General features: G+C 38.7%; 2 protein-coding genes across 14 annotated transcripts in view; one reads left to right on the top strand and one right to left on the bottom strand.

Annotated features, from left to right (window-relative positions):
* The window catches only part of PIP4K2A (phosphatidylinositol-5-phosphate 4-kinase type 2 alpha), a 165,774-nt gene that overhangs the window by 38,968 nt on the left and 108,119 nt on the right, over nucleotides 1–18,687 (top strand). The gene's annotated exons all lie outside the window — the stretch shown is intronic.
* ARMC3 (armadillo repeat containing 3) overlaps nucleotides 1–18,687 on the bottom strand; it is a 57,694-nt gene that overhangs the window by 28,139 nt on the left and 10,868 nt on the right. For 7 of the 12 annotated variants that reach the window (XM_088654169.1, XM_088654166.1, XM_088654172.1 and 4 more), the window contains exons 4-9: nucleotides 11,229–11,346; nucleotides 8,187–8,312; nucleotides 6,779–6,847; nucleotides 6,352–6,527; nucleotides 4,239–4,433; nucleotides 1,805–1,988 (exon numbers count right to left, since the gene is read on the bottom strand). In XM_088654169.1, coding sequence (XP_088510295.1) covers nucleotides 1,805–1,988; nucleotides 4,239–4,433; nucleotides 6,352–6,527; nucleotides 6,779–6,847; nucleotides 8,187–8,312; nucleotides 11,229–11,346 — 868 coding nt within the window. The remainder of the gene's footprint in view (nucleotides 1–1,804; nucleotides 1,989–4,238; nucleotides 4,434–6,351; nucleotides 6,528–6,778; nucleotides 6,848–8,186; nucleotides 8,313–11,228; nucleotides 11,347–18,687) is intronic. The other 5 variants (XM_035129611.3, XM_088654174.1, XM_088654171.1 and 2 more) reach the window with 2 other exon arrangements.

Raw genomic sequence — 18,687 nt, 5'->3', positions numbered from 1 at the left:
AACCATCAGAAAGACTAGAAATGTATTTCATATCCTATTACACTGGCAATGCAGCATTGGTTCTGCTGATGTAGGTTACTAGAGAGTAAGTCCCACTGAACATGGTGGGGCATACATCAACATCAGTAGGAATGGACTCCACACCTCTTAATAATGGAATCCTGTTGGAAGGACAAATTAATACCTTCCAACATTTCATAAATGAAAGTAGGCATCTTCTCTAACACCCAAGTTTTCATACCAAAGACCAATGTCAGAGGGCTCCCCCTGCCACCTTTACAAACTGCTGAAAGCTACACTTTATCTGTTGCTGTTCATTAACTGTGTAATAGCTTATCCTCTGCTAGGGATGTGGGAGAAATTTGATTCAGTTCACATCTAAAGGTGAACCAACCTAATTTGCACTTTCCAAAACGATACAAAACTGAAACATACCAATCCTTCTGCAGTTGCACTTCTCTGAATTTTGTGTTGCAGTTCTCCAGCCAATGAATATATTCAAAAATTCTATTGGTGTAATGTGTCCATAAAAACGCTTTCACTGGTGAAAATAACCTTTAAAATGCTCTGTTTTAAGGAAACTATGTATATTTTATGTATGTACATGTATAATATGTGTATAATGTATATACAGATATGTATATTAAATCAGTGTATAGCAACTGTGAAAAGGGCAAACGTTATGCAAAGGATCAGGACAAAAGCTAATCAGAACATGCTGAGTGCAAGCTATAAACCAGGCACCCCCAAACTTCGGCCCTCCAGATGTTTTGGACTACAATTCCCATGTTTCCTGACCACTGGTCCTGTTAGCTAGCGATCATGGGAGTTGTAGGCCAAAACATCTGGAGGGCCGCAGTTTGGGGATGCCTGCTATAAACATTCAGCCTGCTAACTTCAAAATTCCATAGTGAATTCAAAAGAAGCAAACTGTTTATATAAATAAATAATTACAGAATGAGTAATTATAAAAAGTAAAACGAAGTGGCTAATCCACTGGGGACATTAATCTGTATGTCATTTTCAAGGCTGCTATGCAAGAAAAATGTCTGCTCCCTAGCAGCCCAAGAGGGGAAATTCTAAGAATATGAGATGGAATTAATCTGGGGAATGAAAAGTATTTGGAGTGGGGAGGGGGGAACCCTTGAGATTATAATTGTTTAATTAAATAAATAAAAACAGGACAGAGACAACAGATCTTTTGTGAGGTATTTTTCTTATACACATGACGCATTTCATATTTCCATGAAAGATGTAGGGAAGGAAAGCTATGAAACAAGGCTCAAAGGCCTGGTCTTGGCTATATTCATGATATGCAATGTAATTCTATACAAGTCTACTCAAAAGTAATGTCCATTTGAGTAGACAAGCAGAGCAGTTATGCTGCAAGATGCAATCCTATGCACACTTTCCTGGGAGTTAGCCCCACTGGGACTTCCAAGCTAATTTCCATAGGATGAGGCTGCATATTTCACACACAAAAAAGAGCATTTAGTTTATTATTATATACCTCATAATAAACAGAGATATAGTTGCTCCTAAGAAATAATCATAGTGGGTCAATAACACAAGGGAGATGGAATGTGCCCACCCACCAGTCCTAAATAAGACTTTACCAGTAGCTGAACTAATTGGCAATATCTGTGTCAAATAATCACAGTTAGTAGGAACTAGAAGGAATCTTTCTACAAGGCAGGACATCCCCCATCAACATGGTCCAATATTACCTTCAACCATAAAAATATATGCCACAAATAGGCTCTAAGACCTTCCATTAGAAATATGTATTTTAGAAATGACATACGGTCATAAGCTGCTTTAGCAATAGCCTTTGCTGCATTCTTCTGAAAATCGGTGAGAGTGGAAACTTCAGTGAAGGCAAGTAGTTTTCTGAGGCCCCCTGTCTCCTGAAGCAATTGCATAGTATCCACATCCTCAAGACAATTTGCCACCACTCCGAGAGCTTCTACATGTAAATCATTAAATTCCTAAAAGTTAAACAAATAGAAACATTAAATGTAAACCACTTTGAGGTGTTTTTTTACAATCAAGTGGAATAAAAATTTCATCAAATGAACAAACAAACAAACAAACAAACAAATAAATGGTTTACAAAATGCCATGTGTTTAATGTAATGCCTGATCACATTTATATTTTAGCACAAAATGTGTCAGTCATTGGAATTTTCTTTAAAAAATTGTTAATAGTTTCCATAATGCTATATAAATACACTGCCCAACTGTACTACAAAATGCCTTGTTGCGATCTATTTAAAGTAAGCCCTAACAAGCTTTTTGTCTGAGGCCTATTCATATGTGCCAATGAATTTACAGGAAAAGGGCCCCTCTGCACACAACCTGAGTGGGTGTGGAGGCATTCCTCGTGCAACAGGCATGCAGCACATGGTGAAAAGGGATTGAAAAAGCTGCTATCATCCTCTTTAGGACAATTAAAAAGACAAGCAAAATTATTCAGTTGACACCAATAGAATCTGAATTCTTCTCTGCAGAAATACTGGCATTTTAAAATTTCCAATTGATATACAGCTAATTAAGCCTTGTGATTTCTCATTGAGACAAATTAATGGTGTATATCTTATCACAGAAATGGAAGGTTCTTACAAACCCAATCCCTGGTTAGCATTTGTATACTTTGAAACGAAACATTATTCTATACACCAAATCTTTAGTAATTTCAAATAAAATACCAGTGCAATAAGTATTCAACACATACACTGTGCTGGATAGTTGGTGGTTTTGGCTATATATTCAGCCAAATAAATGATTAACTCTGCCTTTGATGACAATGCCCAAAACTAGTCATCTGTTTTAGACTGTTCACAACCACACATTCACTAGTAACCAGTACTGTCCACCCGATCAATGGGGCTATCCTCTCTTTGGATTGAGGCCATTAAAAAAGTTTACAGTTCCATGCAATTATTAAGAATGAATTAAGGATTTTCGGTACATGTTTTGCATGAAAGAAGTTGCATTTTATTTACCATACAGATTGTTAAAGTTTAGTTTGAGTTGACCATATATTTCTAGTAATGTTTAAATACTTAATTGAATAATCAATTAGATCCATCAATTAAAAACAATTTGTTCTACTAAAAGTTTAACTAGTAAGATATTTAAATTAATAATTTTATAAGATAATAAGTACAATGGCACATGTATGCATTGTTGTTGTTGTTTAGTTGTTTAGTCGTGTCCGACTCTTCGTGACCCCATGGACCATAGCACGCCAGGCACTCCTGCCTTCCACTGCCTCCCGCAGTTTGGTCAAACTCATGCTGGTAGCTTCGAGAACACTGTCCAACCATCTCGTCCTCTGTTGTCCCCTTCTCCTAGTGCCCTCAATCTTTTCCAACATCAGGGTCTTTTCCAGGGAGTCTTCTCTTCTCATGAGGTGGCCAAAGTATTGGAGCCTCAGCTTCATGATCTGTCCTTCCAGTGAGCACTTGGGGCTGATTTTCTTCAGAATGGATAGGTTTGATCTTCTTGCAGTCCATGGGACTCTCAAGAGTCTCCTCCAGCACCATAATTCAAAAGCATCAATTCTTCGGCGATCAGCCTTCTTTATAGTCCAGCTCTCACTTCCATACATCACTACTGGGATAACCATAGCTTTAACTATACAGATCTTTGTCGGCAAGGTGATGTCTCTGCTTTTTAAGATGCTGTCTAGGTTTGTCATTGCTTTTCTCCCAAGAAGCAGGCGTCTTTTAATTTCGTGACTGCTGTCACCATCTGCAGTGATCAAGGAGCCCAAGAAAGTAAAATCTCTCACTGCCTCCATTTCTTCCCCTTCTATTTGCCAGGAGGTGATGGGACCAGTGGCCATGATCTTGGTTTTTTTGATGTTGAGCTTCAGACCACATTTTGCGCTCTCCTCTTTCACCCTCATTAAAAGGTTCTTTATTTCCTCCACACTTTCTGCCATCAAGGTTGTGTCATCTGCATATCTGAGGTTGTTGATATTTCTTCCGGCAATCTTAATTCCGGTTTGGGATTCATCTAGTCCAGCCTTTCGCATGATGAATTCTGCATATAAGTTAAATAAGCAGGGATCCACATAATGTATGCATTATCTAAGACAAATAATGCTTTTCTCTCTAACACAACTGTGAGTTTATTCAGATTGATTAACAATTAATGGCCTACAATTAATATGACTAACTGATTAAGATTTCTTCAAGCAAATGACAGCTCTGTATTTAAGTAAAAGGTACCTTAGTTTCAAGTATCTTGAAAAGATGATCTAGTCCTTGATGTTCTCTTAGCATAACTCTGGTTTCTCTATCAATGGAAATAGTACCTAAAGTTTTGAGAGCTAACAACTGAATAATTGGATAGTCAGACTTCAAAAGATCCAACAAAGGAGGAATCACATTTAGTTCACGAACTGCAGCACGACTCTGAAAATCCTGTAGTTAAGTACCAAACAGAAATGGTTAGATGGAAAAACACAATAATGTATAATGTTGTGGTTTTGCAAGATGATTATCACAAATGCAATTAAATTATATGTTATTTTGAAGCTGACAATTGTTAGGCTCCGAATATCACAAATTACACATTACACATAACAATACTCAGCAATCCTAGTTTGCAGGGCTTCTTTTCAGCCGGAACTCACTGGAACTCAGTTCCAGCACCTCTCATGCAGGTTCCGGCACCTCTCAGGTAGGTGCCATTGTCATTCTAAGAGAATGAGAATGGAGAGTTCTGGCACCTCTTTTTCTTGAAAAATAGCACTAGTTTGTATATAATTTAATGCATATTGCTTTCATTTTAAAGTACACATTTTAAAGTACTTTTCAAGAAGAAACTGACCTTTAAAATTTCTAGTGCATATGACTTTTACAAAAAGGATCACTCAAATTCAGTTTGATAATTTTATCTGAATGTGAAGGTCTCTGCACATTCACTGCTATTTTATTACTTCTCAAATAACTGAATATTAAAGAAGTTCTTGCAAAATATTCCAACCTTTGCTAGTAATAAAACCTTCTAAAAGGTTTATACTGCGTCCTAGGCAGTATAAAAATGGTATATTAAAAAAAGAGTTTTATTTTTTTTAAAAATAGCAGCTTATGCATGTTTTTGTGCAATTTCTATTATCAATCTAAGCAAGCACCAGGTGCAGTTGTCCAGATATATCTTACAACAAAGACAGCTAGATAGCAAAAGAAGGGAAACAGCAAAATGTGATTCAGAATAAAGACATGCTCTGATGCCCTAGAAAAGATTGAGCTGTGAATTGAATTCATTACCGAGTTGATTCACTTATAGCCCGATCCACAACACAGTTAAATTTAAGTGCTTGAACTTAAGCCAATTTGGTACCACTGAAGTCAATGGAACTAAATCCGCTTAAATCCTTGTGTTTTAGCTTCACTGGATTGTGGATCAAGCAATTAGACTCTGAAAAGAACTCCCATACACAAATGCACCATTCTTTTGCTAACCAGCATATGGTGACATTAACACTTGATTGTGAAAGTAACCAATTACAATAACCTTCCTTTCCTTATGAAAAGAAGCTGTCAAAAGCATTTACCAAGAGTTAAGAAGATGTGCAAAATCATGGTGTGTTATGCAGGAATAAGCCAGAACCCATTTCTTATTCCCTCCATCTCCCCCAAAGACAGACATTTTCATAACCCTCTCTGGAAGGGTCAAACCATTTTTTCCACACAATGAAGAGCCAATGGATTTTATGCATTCTAGTCTTAAAAAATGATTTCCTTTATATGATGCAAATGCAGTTTGTTCCAATTCATCCTAAACACATTTAATTGAAAGCACATTCCACTGAAATCATTAGGACTTGCCATCAAGTAAATCAACCCAGAGCAAGAGAGATCCACAGAGTATTGTTCATGGATCTCATCTCCTATCCCTCCTCACCCCTATGTCAATTACAAAAGGGTATTTAGGAGTGCAAAATAACTGCAAAGAGAACCTGGATCTCCATTAATACTGACAGTAGTAATCACCATCCCTTAGGCAGGGATAGAGAAGTGTATGTCAGACTCCTTTATAACGGTACCTCTTCTGCCTAACATGTGATCAGCACTGATAGAGATGACGGTGTTGACCATCTAATGGGGGCACTTAAGAGGGGAGTTCCCCAAGTTCAGCAGTAGGTAGACAGCTACTTCCTAGTTTATGGGATATGAGGAAGATGTATTGAAATGGGCTATTGGGAAAAACTGGTGTAAATTTAAAGATAACCATACGCCAACCAGTAATTAACTTTGAAGAACAAACTGAAGATGAGCATTACTTTCTAATTAAACAATATATTCCTTTATAATTAAAATAGTGAAAAATAATCACCTGTACCATGTTATAGATGCATTCAACACAATTCTTCTTAACATCAGGATCAGGACTTCCTAGCAGGCTGATAAGCGGTTCTAGTCCACCTTGCTCAAATATTTGCACTTTACTGTTGTATTCTGCTGCCATGTGTACCAAACAAAGGCTGGCAAACTCATGGGTGACTACATCTTCTATGGCATAAAAATGAAATAGTGCAATTAGCCATTAACTAGCATAGTAAATACTCTCATTTGTTGACGGCTAGCAAAATGTCATTAGAAAAACAGTGGCTCTTAATCCAGTCTCATCTCATTTTGCTATATGCAAGCAGTAAGTTAAAACAAGCACACTTTTAAAAGAAATATCCAAACCACAGTCCTTCAAAAAAATATTAAGTGACAGAAGCAAGCAACAATTTGCACAAAGGAGCAATACAAATTACCTTCCGGTGCCAGGCGAGCTATAAATGCACTTGTAACATCTAGCTGTCTTAATGATTTTTTCACATCATCTACAATGAAGCAAATGTAGATATGAAGCAATATATTTAGTCAATATTTTGAAGAAATACAGTGTGCAATTAGAACTGGTGATGTAATCTTAATATTACAGTTGTATTAAGTTCTACTAGGTGGTAGAAATTATATGGCTGCTCTATGAGTAACATCAAAGGTGGAGTGTACTTTGCTGGGAGTTGACAGGGGAAATATATTAGGAGAAATTAGAAAACTAAAAAGCAAGCCACTTCCAAAAGAGATCCTTATATTCTTTTGTGCCAAACAACATCAGATACACAATAACATTCAATTAAAGAATTAAGGAAAATGACAAACACTCCCACTCACTACTTTTGGCAACAATTCTGCAAAAGCTTTCATTCTAAACCTCTTTAAAACAGTTTTATTTTCATATTTAAGAACAGTCATAGTCCTCCGTCCTACCCCCAGTAGAGTTGGGTACATTTATCAAAGTTATATTGAAATGAAATGAAATGTTCTAGTTTTGGTGATGCTTTCAAAATGTTTGAAAGGCACAAGCAGACTTGGACATATTTGAAACCAGCAGCCTCATACCTAGTGTTGTTCTGGAATTCTAAGAAACCAAGACATGCGAGCAGACCATTTGAATGGCAATGCCCATCAACTTTGGGGGGCGGACCAGACCCCTCAAGCATTTAAGGGGGGCAAAGAGACCACGGCCCCTAGCAGTTGGCTCCTATGGTGCCACCTGACTTCCTAGGCCAGAATAATTATGGGTTGTTGTGGACATGCTGTAGCTGAAATGGCTTGTAGTACCCTCCCCTGATCAGAACCCCTGGTCTGTAGGGTTTTTGTTTCAAGCCCCATAGTGTCTGATGCAGGATTACAAAAGCTTTGTAGCAAACATCTTTTGATGAAGCACGCCTCTTTTGATAAAACAATGTGTGTCATTATTTGATGTCAAGTCTGCACAACTGGTGATATGTCAAGTCGAATGCAGAAGTCAAACATAGCCCATCATTTGCATATTGCAGCCTACCAGGTACTTGACAACCACACCTGCATTTGCAGTCTCAGGCAGGAAACAAAAAAGCCCTGGTGGGCTGCCATATTTGGCAGTGGTTGCAGTTGGATGGCTGAGTAACAAGCTGTATAGGCCCTTCTTCCTTGCACAGAGATTTGGTGGATAATGATGCTGCCTCCAGTTTAGTTGTTGGGGTTACTCCATCAGTGTGATGATATAGGAGCCCCAAGAATTCAGATGAATTATTCTACTGTCATTCTACTGGAGTATTATGATTTCATCAGTTGCACTTATTTAATATTGCTAGCAAATATAATTGTGCATGATTATAAAGTGAATACTCTTACTGTGAGAAGCCATCACCCCAACTACCATGGTGGCATTTCTGCGGACAATAGGGTCATCATGTGTAACTAATTTAAATAAAGGCTCCAAGGCTCCAAGGTCAAGAAGAGTCAGCTTATTTTCTTCACCTAAAAAGCAAATAAGAACATAAGAGCCTGCTGTGTATGGCCACTGACCCACCTAGTTTAGCATCCTGTTCTCACAGTAGCCAACCAGATGCCTATAGAAAGCCCATAAGCTTTTTTTGTCAGTGGTCTTTCTTTACTGTCAACACAAGATGAATAATATTAACAACTGGGACCTGCAGCAATAATGTTGCAACACAGAGTGTTGCTAATCACAATTCCAGCCACTCTGTTCTCTTCCCCCTCCCTCCCAGTTTTACCATCACAAGCCCCATCCAATCCATCTGAACAATCAGCAGCATTCTGTGGCCAATCAGAATCCGCAGTCCTGATGTGGCTGTTTTGGGATCTCCCTTCCACAGGGTTTTTCTTTAAAATGTATTTCATACTTCAGCAAATTTGGGATCCCCATAAGTCTTCTGATACCTCCCCCTGTCCCTGTTTTGTGAGTGAGTGGTACCATTTTGGTGACTAAACAATGGCATCCACAGTCTGAACCCCAGAAATTAAAGGAATAGCATAGTATTCCATTAACAGGGATGAATGAATCTATTTCCAGTCCATGCACTTTTTGTATGTGCTTACTCATAAATGCCGACAAAGGTCCGTATAGTTAAAGCTATGGTTTTCCCAGTAGTGATGTATGGAAGTGAGAGCTGGACCATAAAGAAGGCTGCTGATCGTCGAAGAATTGATGCTTTTGAATTATGGTGCTGGAGGAGACTCTTGAGAGTCCCATGGACTGCTAGAAGATCAAACCTATCCATTCTTAAGGAAATCAGCCCTGAGTGCTCCCTGGAAGGACAGATCGTGAAGCTGAGGCTCCAATACTTTGGCCACCTCATGAGAAGAGAAGAATCCTTGGAAAAGACCCTGATGTTGGGAAAGATGGAGGGCACTAGGAGAAGGGGACGACAGAGGACGAGATGGTTGGACAGTGTTCTCGAAGCTACGAACATGAGTTTGACCAAACTGCGGGAGGCAGTGCAAGACAGGAGTGCCTGGCGTGCTATGGTCCATGGGGTCACGAAGAGTCGGACACGACTAAACGACTAAACAACAACACTCATAAATCTGTTCTATCTTGATTCAGTGGAGTAGCATAGGTTACAAGCGCCCAGGGCAGGAAAAATAATGCGCTCCTTAAGGCAAGTGTTGTGCCTCCATGTGCTGCTGCTGCCAGACTGAACTTTGGAGCTGCAGCAGGACATTCGTGTGCGCCTCTTTGGGCTCAGGCACCGCCACCACCATGACACAAGTCTTGCCATCCGCCCGCCTTCCCCACCAGCAAGGGACACTGGGCAGCCAAGATATGCAAGAGTCCGTCCTCTCCCAGCTCCTGCTCAGTGTGCTGCTGAAGTGAGGCGGGTGGGTGGGATGGGGAGCGCCTCTGGTCAGGGTGGCAGCTGCAGAGGCGTGCCCATAATTTTTTTTGCACCAGGGCAATTGCCCAGCAGCCCCCCCATGCTCCGCCTCTGATCCAGTTTCCCCATTAATCTGTGAATTTTTTTTAAATCCTCACAAATTTGTATTTCAGTACTACTGTATTTTTCTCTTAGAATACATGTTTCAAGATTCATTTTGATACATTTTTGAGCCAAGTACTGTGTTGGAACATTTAGGAAGTCCAAAAGCAGGCAGATAACCAAGTGCTGACTCTCTCATTAGCATGGGAGGTACAGATAAGTCAGTTCACGTTAATGTGAATTCAAGTCAGAATTTGCAAAGATCAAAATATTCAAATGCTTCTAATAATAGTACTGGAGTCCTAGAGCACAAGATCTTCACTATATCATCATAAAGGTTTATTCTCCCACTTCAACTTTTCTATCTTAAGAAGGAACATGGGTAGATTCTTACACACCCATGTACATGTGTGATTCAACAACAGCAAAAGGTAAATATATGTTGTCTAGTGCTGACTTTGCTTATGGCTGCTTTTGAAAGTGAAGTTGCTTTCTTTACCCCACACAGAAACTAATGGGAAGATATTCTAGCACCTCAAAAACAGAAACAATGCCTTTGATGTTACAGCTAATTCAAACGGGCTTCTACTATTGTCTCTTGAGACTAAAACAACTCAGAATATATGTGGTGAATAACAAGAGAAAGTGTTGTGTTAAAAATCTTGCTGCAGCTAAAGAGCTAACACATGAGGTAGAAAGCATCTCACTTGCAAGGTTTTGTCTCAGCTAATTTTAAAGAAAAGATCCCTCACATCCTCTCTACAGTGATGCAATCCCATAAAACATGTGTCAGAAGCAGCTGTAAGTCTGACCTGGCTAAGAAATTTCCTCGTCTTCATCCTGCAGAGGCTGCTCATGAGTCATGACTAGAGATGGACAAAATCTCTGTTTTGTTTCACTCAGTTTCTTGTTTTTCCAATCATAATTTCAGTTCTCCACATTTCTATATCAGTTTGCAATTTAAAAAAAGGTGTTCATGAAAATTCACCTGCTTTTTTTAGTGCAAATGTATTCTAACACATACATTTTGTATGCATTTTTGATATATAAATTTTGCAAGCAATTTCCCCTCATGTTTTCACGTAAATATGCATTTTCATCCACACTTTCTCCCAATATACACATTTTTGTACACATGTGGGTGAAGAACTATATTTCAAAATGTAGTGTGAATTCTGAAGGGTAGCTCTACTTTGGTTCACATATTGGTTTTGCAATCCAAACTGAAGCAAATTTCTATCTCATTCCTAGCCATGGCCCAGCTAATCAAGAGAGGAACTATATCACTGCACTCTGGATATTATCCTGCATATATTTGTGACTTAAGAAATATTATGTAGCGGCAGCAATAATTACCGGTATTAATAGAAATTTTTTTGTACAGTACTAAGCAGATTTATTAATGAGAAGAAAGACAAGACATGTGGTAAGATTTGATAACTGAAACATTAACCTTTTGATGCAAATTTATAGATAGCTTCACATGCTTTAGACAAAACTTCCTCTTCAGGAGAACTGAGCATCAGCACCACAGTTGCGGCTTTCTTGCTTTCGACTGATAAAGGATCAAACTAGAAAGCAACATTATAAGATTATCAACAAATGTGAAACATACAGATCTCTAATGTCCATTCTGGAAATTTATCATGGACGATACAGACACTGGATATAATCTGATATTTCAAATTAGACTAGAAAGTCAGGATAGGGTTACTAACTCAAAGGCTTTTTTCAGTGGCTTGTTTCTTAGTTGCTTGGTTAGGAAGTCAGCAATTTAGAAAAGAGCCAAAATCACAATGGGGTTTGCCTGCAAATATTTTGAGCAGAAACATGTTGTTTTCAAATGAATGAAAAACTTCATTGGTCCAATCCACATGTAACTGTAAACTTTAAACCATGGCTTACATTGAACAAGCAGAAGCATGATGCTCATTTGGGACCGTCTTCTTCTCAAACCAGTCTTCATTTTGCCAAGTCTCCAAACTAATGAGTTTTCTTGATTTTCTTGATATATATATATATATTTGTAGACCACTTTGAGGTGTTTTTTCTTTGTTTTGCAATCAGGCAATGTATAAATTTTATGAAATGAATGAATGAATGGCTGCTAAGACAAGGCTATGAGAATTACATTTTTTACCACTAAGCTGAATCATAGAAAGAAATATTTGAGGCATTCTTTTTGTTTCTTTAATTATCTGTAGCTGTTCAGAACGGCCAGTAATACTTTGGTTTCTCTTCAGATCGTATAAATCTTTCGCCTTTTACAGAACGGCGAGTAATAAAACATTTTTCTTTGTCATCAGAAAGCACATAACAATTTCTGTTTTGTAAGATCACATTCCTAAAGATCCCAAACCACCTCCTAGAGAGAAGTTATATAAACAATTTCCCAAATCAATAAAACAATTTCAATAGCACCAACAAGCATCAACCTCACCCAGCAAAGCATGCATTTTCACTGATAGCTCTTGGTTCTCTTTGTCTTAGGGTTGAATAAAGTTCCATATTGATAGCAATTAACTGTTGTGAGCTGATAAACCTCGTCACATTTCCATTAAGATCAACAAAGTGTCCAACCGTATTGCCTCTTAACAGGGAGTTGCAGAAGTTCCTCTTGCTGCTCTGCATCTGGTTTCCAGGCTAGGATAGTCTCCAGACCAACCACAAGTCACAAACAAAGAACAAACCTTGGTTGGGGCTTACAGCTAGTATGGAGAGAGTTAAACCATGAGCCCTGAATTGGAGATCATGCTAAACCAAACCATGGCCTTATTTCAGTGTGTTGCAGCAGCAAACAACTGACAAGGAGCAAAGTGGCCAAGATCTTCTCCCTGAGAGCCAGCACACTCATGCTTATCTATGTTCCACCTCCCCAAAATCAGTTCCCCCAGCTTCTAATTTTGTATCATGCTCTAGCCCTGGAGTGAGGAACCTTTTGCAGCCCAAAGACCACATTCCATTCCAAGGACATGACTAGAGGTAAAAATGGGCAGCACAATGGATGCAAATCTTACCTTTGTACAATAGTCTACATTCTAACCATACAAACCATAGACCCTTCTACACACTCACACACATATCACTCTGTCCTCCATCCAGGCAAACAAAAGACAATCTAACAGTTCCAATGACCACATTTCAGCCTGGCAAAAGGACTCAAGGAAGAGTGTAGAGGAGGGCTGGCAAGGGATGTGACCTGTGAAGGTTGTGTGGTCTCAGAAGAGTCCTGAGGACTAGATAGAAAGGCCTGGAAGGTGTCATGTTTCCTAGTGAGTGACAAGGACAGAATGTTGGAAACTGGCTATATTACATATAAAATTTAGTGATCTTGAAAAGGAAAAAGCTGACAATGTGGTGCTGAATGGAATACTATGGGCTCTGTACAGACTTAATGAGTTCTTAGGTGAGATAACATTTATTGTTGATAGGCTATAATCACATATAAACAGGGTAGTGAAGAACCTACAGATATGACCAAACAGTGTGAACTCAAGATAGTGTCCACAGATAATTTGCAACATGAATTACACTTTTGTCACTCCTGTGTTCTTGCTCAACCAGCTCTCAAGGTCCTACACAAAAGGATTTGGAAAAGTATGAATGGAGATCATTGTAAACTGCTTAATGAAGAACTCTGTTCAGTGTGCAGGTGCAGTCGAAAAGCAAACAGGTTACTAGGGATACAAAAGGGGCGAAAAAGAAAGGGAGTATACAGATAAAACCATACAATTCAAATGCATCTGGAATTAGTACACAATGCTGGTTATGTCAACTCAGAAAGAATATTTTTAAATGGAAGTAAGGATATCAAGAGTGACAGCTTAGATTATTGAAACAGTCTTCTGAAGAACTGCTATCTGAGTCAGTAACACTAGCTTCAACACCAGTATAGAAAATAATGTAATGACACTGATATATATGCAGGACAGAATCTATTATTTTTTCCTTTTTTATGATACAAACAAAACGGAAATAAGCTGTAAGTGGGGAAAGTAGCTAATTCATTTCCCTCACAGAATGCAATTGAACAGTTGCAGAATCTTTTGCATCAGGATGTGTCAATGCCATGGAGACTCTTCATCTCAGGGTCATGGGTTCAATCCCCACAATGGACAAAAGATCCCTGCATTGCAGGGGTTGGACTAGATGACCCTCGTGGTCCCTTCCACGATTCTGTGAACAAAATGAGCTGAATAACATTAAATGAAATCCACATCTGTATGGACTCTAGCAAGTACATTTTATCTTTAGTACATTTGTAGCTGCAACAGTGGCATGTAAGCAAACATCGGCCAGGTTCACAGGCAACACTAAGCCAAACTATGGCTTAGTATGAACAAGCAAGCATGCTGGTACACAAAGCAAAAAACTCAGCTGATTTGCTCCTCCTCCAATCCTGCGACTGCACTATCCACAGTTTAATATTATGTGAACCTGGACTCATCGTTTTCTTGCTCCAAACAAATCATGTTCTTGGCTTACCATTTACAGTTTGCCTGGAGCAAGACAAATCTGGTAACACTAAGCCAAACCATGCAGTGGTGGCGGCGGCAGAATTGGTGTAGGAGCAAAGGGCATGCAAGGCATCAGCACACTTCTTCATTCACTCTTAGCCTTGTTTTGGCTTAATGTTATGTGGGAATGAGTCCATAGAATCAGTATTAAAATTTTAGCGGATCCCACATGTGAGCCACTCCACCCTTTTTTGCTATGTGAAAAAGTGAAGTACATCACAAAAAATATAATTCAAAGACTTAATATGTTAATATGGATGGACCCTCAGTGAATAGAGCATATGCTTTCCATGCAAACAGTGACAGGTTCAATCCTTGGCACCTCCAGGCAGGACTGTGAAAGACTCCTGTCTGAAACGCTGAAGAGCCACTGCCAGTCACTGCAGATAGTATTGACCAAGACCAATAGTCTGACTTGGGGTAAAGCAGCTCCCTGTGCCTTAGAGAGGTTTATAGAAAGCAGCAGAGTATAAAATAATATTACCAGATAGCTCTCTGGGTTCTTGATTCTTCTACAATCCATGAGACTCTGATTGCCCTTGAATGGCTGTATAAATCTTAGGATTCAGACAACTGCCCTTTTCTTCCTATTAAACTTCCAGTTCCCTATGGCCAATGGCTAAACCAAAGTGGAGCCTGTTATGAATTTACTATATGCATTGGCAGATCCATACTGGCCCTCTAAGGTGGAGCTGGATCCTGGGTGGCGGCCGCTATTCACAAGCACCAATTCTGCAAAGTTTCTTCCTCTTTCACAGCATTCCACACACGGCCAGCTATGCTAATTTCAACAGAAATTTTGCACATCTTCCCACACATGCCCCTTTAAACTAATAGAAGTTTTGTACAGCATAAGTGCTTGGCGGATTGCTCTCATAATGTCAAATGGAGATTTAAAATATTTTCCATACATTATGAATAAACCTGGAGAAATGTTGCCGCTCCCTTGTGGATCCAAAGCATTCTTTAGGCAACAGGAATGACTTAATTGTTTGATGCCAGGCAAGACTCCAAGAAGTTTTTGGCAACATCAGTTTGTTGTTCTGCTCACTGGAGAGCCAGCAAAGCACTCTCTAGAAAATAATCTGAGCAAAGCAATCTCTCTCCATACAGCTAAATGCATTCAAAGATAGTGACAGAATTTGGCCATAGATTGCATATTCTGCACTACTAACTATAGTGGATATTCTAGTCTATAGTGGATATTTTTAAATATATTATAAAAATAGAATGGCTCTTCTTGTGCTGCCTTCACATAAGTTTGTATCTCAAAGGCCAGCTCTCCATGATGCCCGACCGGTCAAAGCACTGTCATGATTCAGCCATCTGGAAGCGATGCAAAATGTTCATTTCCATTTCTGACCTTTCTCAAACAGAGAGAGCTCTGCAATGAAATCCAGCTGTTCCGACCCTATTTAATAGATTGCTTGAAACCAGCATAGTTTGAGAAAGGGCAAATCCTTCTAAAAGCCTTTCATTCTTCAGTTTAAATCAAACATTTTGGAATGCTTTACATTCAAACAAAATTAAGTACTTTTATCATGCTCAATTAAAACAGTATCTTGGATCTGGACCAACTATTTTTTGCCAAGCCTACACCATGTTGGGTCCCATCTACATTGTGGGAACAATTTTAAGAACATTAATATGGTTAGAAATGCCAGTCTTTCTAGTTCCTGGTTCAACAGTGCATCTAACAGACAGATACTATGCATGTTTGCTCAGCTGCAAAGGCCACTGCCCTCAATGGGACTTATTCTCAAGTAAGTACTGTATGCAGAGTATTGCATTCTAAGCCGCAATCTGAACAAATTTTATTTCTTAATAATAACATGAGAGCAATGAGCAAGACAGCAAAGTTTTTTTTAACAAAATCATAGAAGCCTTGGGTAGATTTCTTTGTACTGAAATAAGAGCAAGGTAAAATCAGTTCAGTTATTGAAGTTTTATGGAAATTTCTGTAAATATATTTTCTTTTAAATTTCACAGAAGACAAAAGTCTGGCTGAAACAAACAAAATGAGAGTATGAAACTATAGTGTATAGTGTTGGAAACTAATGACTCAAAACTCAAGACCTTGGTGTCAAAGGTGAGAAGTCTTTTTCACAGTGCATCCTATTCATGTTTACTCAGAAATATGAGTAAACCGCCCTGAGACCTCCAGGTATAGGGCGGTATATAAATTCAATAAATAATAATAAGTTCTACCGTGTTGAACAGAATTTGAGCAAGTGTGTAATGTAAACAGTTGAAGCCATTCTGGGAGATTTTGGAAGTAGTAGAGTCTCCTTATCTATATCACTGTTCATTCTAGTACTTCTCAAATTCTGATTACTGTAGTTCCAAGCCATACCTCTGAATTGGCTGAGAACTTTATATAAACTTCATATGTCTGGGAAACAAACTCCGACTAGGATGCAATTTAGCTGCCAGCCTTCGGTTCATACAAACAGATGCAGATCACAACACTTATGGATAATCTCTGAAGTTTAGCAAGGATGTCTATACTAGACTCAGAGAAATATAAACTTTGACACTGGACAGTCAACACACGTTTGTTGGAATATTTTACACAACATACCACCAAGCCTGTAAGGACTAAACATTATTAGGCTAGAAGAGTAGACTTTCATGGTTCAGCATGATAGGATAGCAACAAAATAATTTATGCCCACTATTTCCAAGAAAGATCCAAAAGAGTAACTTTAAAAATACAAGATACTGATGACCACTCACATTATAAAGAGCTTATAACCCACCTACTCTCAGCAGCCAGAAGCATCATAGCCAGACACTGGAGACTTCTGTCAGGAGTAAACATGGACCAATGGTATCAAATAGTATGGGAAGCAGCCTTACTAGAAAAACTAACCAATAAACTGAAACTGACAAGGGTACAAATAGAAGATGCCTTCACCCCGATATGGTTCCCCTTTATCACATACATAGCCCAACAAGATGACAACAAGAATCCACTGACAGCATGCAAACCAATCTGGCTAACCTAATCCAAAAATCCACACACACCCCACACACACATAAACAAATCTCAACCAAAGACTGCCAACCACACCCTAGGCCACCTCAAGCTCTCTCACCACCAAGGAAATACAACAAGCGAATAGTAGGAGAACCCATACAAGGGACACTGCCACAAAACCCCACACATACACTAGGTAGGAGAACAGAAGAATTATCACCTCACCCCACCCCACTCACCATCCCCCATCCCTCTCTTGCCCCTCTTTTCTTCCTAACCTAATACTGCATGCAATACTAATGTCTCACAACAAATGAAACTTATCTGTAGAAAACACAACTTGAAAAAAGAGTCAATGCATGTATTTTTGTAAACTAAGAAATCTTTAATAACAATATAAAAAAACATTCTTTGCTTCAACATTTTTTACTTTATGGGGGAAAGCAGAAATCCTCTTTATGAATGGTTTTATTGCAACAAAGGTAAAATAATGTTGGGATAATTCTTCTAAAATATCTTGAAAACAATCTTTTCAAACATCTTTTAATTTGTATAACAAGTTTAGAAATATAAACTGCAGTTTATAGTCCTTGTATTTTAACTACTCGTGATTTATTCTTCCAGTTTTATGAAACCTGAGAACAGTTCAATCACTTAAAAAAGAAACAGGATACCTGAACCTAGTTTCCACAAAAGGAAAAAGCCAGGTGTCCTTTGTAAATGAATGTACTCCTCTCCTTGATAGGAAAGCAGCATACAGTGGTGGGAAGCAGACTAGATCACCTAATACAGTATGCTTTTGATTTGGGTGGAAGTGAAATAATTACTCCCATACCAGATCCCTTCCTTCTGCTGCTTCTACTGAGGTTAAAAATGGAGCAGAAAGATTTGCACAAGTTGTGAAGGAAACAGTCAGGTGGCAGAAAAGAGGTATATTGGGCTAAGCTAGCACCCCCAAACTTGTACAGCTTTCTGGAACAATTTTATACATGACATTCCATACAGAAGAAGATGATGAAGAATTTGTTCCCACCATATTTTAATGTTCTCAGTTTTGAGCACTGAAGACTATTCTAAAATTTCATGAGATGATGGAAAGATGTGCTTCAGAACAATCAGGGAACAGATCAATTGCTGGAGTCCTATGTTTGAAAACTGAAACAACAATTTACATCTTGATCCTTAGCATAGCAGTAGATGTCAGTGGAACCTGTTTTTTCATGTAATGACATTGATTCGTTGAGCCCTTTTATATGTGACTTCATGCAAGCTGTAAATGTTTTATTTATTTAAATGTATATCCTAACCTTCACTATGTAGACTTAAGGTGGACTACTGGCAGCCTGAAACAACAAATAAGCCACATCGTGCACAACAACTCCAAGGCTCTAATCCTAACCCCGCTTCCCAGGAAT

Source organism: Zootoca vivipara, chromosome 11 (genome assembly GCF_965207765.1).
Source record: "Zootoca vivipara chromosome 11, rZooViv2.hap1.1, whole genome shotgun sequence".
In the NCBI taxonomy this organism is placed as follows: domain Eukaryota; kingdom Metazoa; phylum Chordata; class Lepidosauria; order Squamata; family Lacertidae; genus Zootoca; species Zootoca vivipara.
The sequence above is the reverse complement of the archived record's forward strand: the minus strand, read 5'-3'. Positions and strand labels throughout refer to the sequence as shown.